At 37.7% G+C, this 6,000-nt stretch overlaps 1 protein-coding gene across 1 annotated transcript in view; it reads left to right on the forward strand.

Moving 5' to 3' along the window:
* crc (bZIP transcription factor crc) overlaps window positions 1-5,423 on the forward strand; it is a 68,845-nt gene extending 63,422 nt beyond the window's left edge. The window contains exon 5 of the mRNA XM_085960062.1: window positions 3,876-5,423. Coding sequence (XP_085816188.1) covers window positions 3,876-4,573 — 698 coding nt within the window. The 3' untranslated portion in view covers window positions 4,574-5,423. The remainder of the gene's footprint in view (window positions 1-3,875) is intronic.
* The last annotated feature ends 577 nt before the right edge of the window (window positions 5,424-6,000 follow it).

Genomic DNA, 6,000 nt, shown 5'->3' on the forward strand with positions numbered 1-6,000 from the left:
CGTTTTGCACCTACATAAACTTTATCTACACTGCTTGTCATACAAGTCCCTTGTAAGAAGTGTACAAGGGACTTGGATTATTTTTCAAGCACACGGTTATTCGATTTAATTTACAAAATTATTGCGCTGGACTTTTGACCGTCGACTGATCCCCTCCCCCCCTCTGCTTTGATCAAAATCAAAGCCAACCACTTTTGGTTGAAATCCTTGAATACTTATTTTAAAACATAAACAAAACGTAGACCGACCTATACAATGTAGAGTCGTGGATATAATATTACATTAATTTATAATATTATGTATGAAGAGAAATCTGTCTGCTTAAAATGGTGTATATTTTGCGCCAGAGTATTTTATTGACTTACTTATGGACACAGCTTAATAAAAGAACCTTGTTCATTATTTTGTAAACAGATAGGTTGTGTTTGACTGTTTATTGAAGACATACATTGCAATAGGGCAGCGATGGCAAATACGTGGCACGTGTTCCCAACTTGGCACCCTGATAGTTTTCGACGGCACGCCAAAAAAATAAATTCCTTTTATTTTTTAATATTCAAAATGTTTATACCGGAAAAATATACAATCAAACGATGTGATTTTGATATATATGTATATTGTGGCAACACTGGACAGTTGATGTTATTTAATCGTGTACATTCAAAGGCTAGAAATAAGTTGACAAAGGAAGATTCAGCACCATGTATTAATTTCCAATCAACGACATATCAGCATGATATAAAAAGTCTCGCAAATATCATGAAACAAAAAACCTCAAACAAAAATGACCTAGTAGATATATTATTAAATGTTTTTATATTTCCTTATTTTCATTCATTTTATGAGTATATTTTTTATATATTCAATATACAATAAGTACTTATAGTTACCAATGTACCCATTTTTTTAGATTCAATAAATATGATTTATATTATATTATGTGTAGGTACACTTGAAAAGGACTGGCACGCGCCACGAATTTAAAAAAAAATCTGCTTATTGTGGCACGCCGATCAAATCCTATTTCCCATCCCTGCAATAGGGGGTCATTATTGGAAATCTGCATTCATGTATTTACATTACTGTTATTCGATTTTGTTAAAGTATCTGCATACGTCCGCATATTTTATGGTTACAGTGGTTACACAATATTGTGTGTAGTTGAAAAAATATCTGTGTTTTTATTGCAACTTTGTGATAAATGTTTTGTCATATTATCCTGTTAAAATTTCCACTTGTAATATTGGGTTTCATTATCGTCCTATAAAATCCGTTTAAACCTCCCCTAGAACCCATTCTTGGTAAGTACCTAGTTTCTCGATCAGTTCGAACTTGATTCGTTCGTTGATCTAGCGGTTTTTAGGGTGGCCTTACAGTCGTTTCGTTCCATTGGATATCGGTGTATGATTGTCTTTGTCAAGTGGCTATCCAGTCGCCGAGCGGTATGTCTAACTCGGCGATTCTCAACATTTTTTGTGCTGAGGGGAATCTTTGAAATATTTTGCAGTATCTCGGGGAAACTCCGCCTGGGTTATACGTGGTTCTAGAGGGGTTTAAAAATACACATTTTCACTTTTCGTTTGGTTACCAGTTGCAAACATACATTGTGTGTGTGCTTATAATAATAATGCTTGTGATATTATCTCGACTTTTTTCGATTGGAGAACTTGAATTAAATAATTTTCGAAAAATTGATTTAAGTATGTTTTTCCGCCAATTAATCAAAGTTACGGTTTCTTTTTAGTTTTCCTTCAAATAATCCGATTACAGAATCCATCATCTTCATCAATTTTTCGAGAAATGAGATTTCGAAATCACTGATATAAATTTTTTCGAGGCAGGATACTTACTTGATTACAACCTATATAATATAGAATAAAATACCAAAGTAGAGTTATATATATATTTTTTAATAATAACAACCATCGCTCGAATATTCAACCGAATTAGACTTTCACAATGCTTCGTTGTTTTATTAATAGGTCACGAAAAAGCCTTGATTTTTTTGTTTGTTTAATACTCGATTATTACAAAAAAGATGTTAAGTTACATTTTTTTTTCGGAAGTTTCGCAAATTCTCCACGAAACTCTGTCAGGAATTATAAGGCTAAAATTATTTCGTCAAATAAATAAATGAAACTCGTAAAATAATCGAAATTTGTGACTTCAGTTGTATCGATTTGATTGGGCAGGGACGCACATATTGTGTTATATGGGTTCGAAGTTCGAATCTTGCAACGCAGTCGAATTTACACTTTATTTTTTCATTCAATGTCATGTGTTTGGCCATTGAATCAATCCTCCTAAAAAGTGTATTTAAGATAGGTACCTCCCGCATTGTAGAGGTCCTGCCTAGGGATTCCAATCCCGGGATCCCAAATCCCGGGATCCCGGGATCCCGAGCTATTTTCGATACCTACGAATCCCGGGATTGATAAACATAATCCCGGGATTTCGGGATTGATTTTTTTATCAATTTTTATGGAAAATAAAATAAAAGCGAAAATATAACAGAAAAAATACTTTTAATAAAAAATAACTACATTAGAAATAAACTGAGTTTGAATGAAGTTTGATTTATACCCATGTGTAGGTAGCCGATTCATTTTATTTTTTCACATAGATTATTAAAAATGAGAAAGGTTTCAAAAAAACAATGCTTCGCACTTTTAACAAAGTAATTCCACCATGATATCATTCGTTTTACGGCAGTTTCATATTTGGCTGACAAATTAGATTTATGAAGCGGAAAGGCCATAAGTACGCCGTGATTATTTGTTTTACTATTTTAAATCTCGCTAATCCATTCATTATGTCTTTACTATCAGAAACAGCAATCTCATATTAAATTCACATTATTATTTATATTACAATATTATTTACTCCATTAAACTTGTGTATTTCCAAGATTGAACGTATACAATATAAATGTCTTAAATAGAATAAATTATACTAGATTTATTTTTGACCGATTTTATCAATGTTATTTGTAAATATAAAAAAATTATATTAACAATGGAAAAAAAATGCCAATCCCGGGACCAGTCCCGGGATCCCGGGATTGTCAAATTGTAATCCCGAAATCCCGGGATCAGAATTTTGACTCGGGATTGGATTCCCTAGTCCTGCCTTATAGTGGTGATCTAAGGAATTATTTCCTTACAGATACTTCAGTTTTTGGCCACCATACTATAGAGTTTGCGTGTAATGCTCGTCATAAAGGTGACACTAGGATGTTTTTTTTCATTCTGGCATGGGATTATCTTTGACTATTTCCACTCTTACTCAAATTGGGGATGGGGTTGACAAATGGCTTGCGAAATTCCTCATTATTTTTTTCCATTTTAACACTCAACCATCCATGAGGGCCAATGACAGTAGTGTAGTTGTAGCAGTGAAACAATCACAGAAACAGCCAGGTGTGTTGTGATTTCACCGGGAGTGGAACCCAGAGCCCTCAGATGGGAAGTAAATGTACCCAACGCATTAAACTACATGCGCGCCCCTATGGGACTATGGGGGGGGATTATGGTACCTTCTATAATATGTATGTGGGCTCTATATTATGCACTGGCTGGAGTGGAAATGCCGATTTACATTTAATTGCTAATCACATATCCACGGTACCTATATTTATTAGTAGAAGAATCGTGGTGTCATTATGTGAGTAACTCTTAATTTAATATCAATTTCAATTATCCGAATCTTCACGATTCTTACTAAACATGTCACTCTAAACGTTTTTGAGTAAAAAGAAAAAATGTTTGTATCTATTATTTTATGTGCTGTTATACTTCTACATTAATGGTCATTATAATAAAGTCACTTTTCTCAATTTTAGAGCTGTTTTTTGATTTGTGGTTTTCATATTTCAGAACCATTCCCCAGCTGGTTGGACGAAAAGATCGATCTTCACCTCTTCGACGCCGTCCCAGTAGACTTCGGCACACAACCGTTGCCTCTGCCGGAGACCTGGTCTCTCGGCCACCGTCCGCCTTCTGCACTCCTCCGCCCGCAATGGCAGCCGGAGCCCTCTCACCACCTGACTCCGCCTGGCAGCCCTCCGCCTTCCCTACTGCAACTGCAGCCCACTGACGTGGCACAGGAACTGGCTGCCGTCGAGGAGTGCGTCCACCGTGCTGCGCAGCAGTTCTCCTGGGAACAGCTCAATGCCTTCGCTCCTGTACCCTCAACCGTCGTCCCCGATCTCGACGCCAACTATCCTCCGTCCCCGCCATCGCCCCCGTCTGGCTCCGCCTCCTCGGAGAGCGTGTCGGCGGACTCCGAGAGCGAGGACTGGAGCCCGAGAGAGCGATCGCGGACGGCACGGGCAGGGCCCTATACTCGGGGTCCTGAGGACCGCCGGTCGCGCAAGAAGGAGCAGAACAAGAACGCAGCCACCCGCTACCGTCAGAAAAAGAAAGCTGAGGTGGAGGTTTTGGCTGAGGAGGAGCGGATTCTGCGTGACCAGCGCGACCGCTGTGCCGAGCGCCGCGACGACCTGCTCCGCGAAGTCAAATGCCTCAAGGGGCTTATGCGTGACCTCTGCAGGGCCAAAGGCCTCATCTCTTAAGCGCCTCCCGCTTCTTTAGCATCCCTCTATATTTCTATACATATTATTCTACCTTCTTTGAGTCCTCCGGATTTCATTAACCGGAGATAATTATCAGGCATACCTTAATATTGTTCATTCACATCATAGTACTTAGTAGATTTCTTTCATGTCAGCTAATATGAAACGAGTGGTGCTCTCCAATAATCGATCCCTCCTTCTTGTTATGAATCGCGTCAGCCGATAGGAAATCACGCGTCACATATAAATTTATAAAAGAGATTGGAAATTATCGTAAATATCTTTCTACGACTTAATATCACCATGTCGTAATCACTCCACATTGCCTCAGTTGGTTTTAAAATATTCACCTATCTGTTAATGTTGTCATAATTTAACCATAATATAACAAGATATAATTTGTTTGTAGTTTATATTAACTGAGTAAAGTAACCGGCATCTGTCGGGTTGATCTCGCCTAATAATAATCGATAAGGTTTTCGTTCTAAGAGTGACATTGAGTTTTGATATCCTTTGGAAAGTGAACTTTTTTTTGTCGATTATTTTTTATTTCATTATCGTCTGTGTCATCTGTGTAATTAATATGATGTTCTGTGTTAAGAACTTAGTGTCGAGTTATTACTCTGGCATCAATTAATTTTAAAGCCAATGGGAAAATGATGTCATTTTCTTTTTTTTTTCAAGTTAATTACTTAATTATTATGTTATTGTCATTTAATTATAGTATTGAGATTTATTTCAGTGGACCCCCTTTTAACTTTTTTTTATCCTTATTTTTATATGAATTATATTGATTTAATCAATTGTACTGTTTATGATTTTAAATAAATAAATGATTTCCAACCTTAAAGTACTTTTGCAATGTGCATGTTGCAACTCATTTTTGCAATGTATAAAACGTGATTTCTGGAACTGAGATTTTCATCTCCCCCTAAGGCCCTCCGCCGACGCAGCAACTGAAATCTGCCGGAACTGAAACTCCAGTATCTAGCAAATGTATTTTAATGGCGGCTCGCTGACGGTAAGCTGGAGTCTCTCAGTTTCAAAGTATCCGCAACTGAAATTGAGGAAACGCGACATGCTAGGCTCCCAGTCTCTCAGTTGCCAGTCATCCATTAAACAGTGGTCCCAATATCAGTAGATTGTGATGTATTCTAATAATTGCGTCAGCGTGCGTGTTGTCATATTTTTGGTACGATTTGCAAGACAGGCATCGTGAACAAACAGCTGATGGCTCAGTTTGACAGTTTGACTCAGTTGACATTTGAGGTTATGAGTTCCAGTAGCGCTGTGTGCGAAGCACTGGTGACTGGTCACAGACCAGTTTATGAGTTCCATCACCAGCCAGTTTGCAGGATTTTAGTTGCTGCGTCGGCGGAGGGCCTAAGAATAACTCTTCACAGAACTCCACAACATTCATGAAATCT

This window comes from Rhyacophila brunnea, unplaced genomic scaffold (genome assembly GCF_057557595.1).
Source record: "Rhyacophila brunnea isolate RB1 unplaced genomic scaffold, BYU_Rbru_1.0 scaffold_9, whole genome shotgun sequence".
In the NCBI taxonomy this organism is placed as follows: Eukaryota; Metazoa; Arthropoda; class Insecta; order Trichoptera; family Rhyacophilidae; genus Rhyacophila; species Rhyacophila brunnea.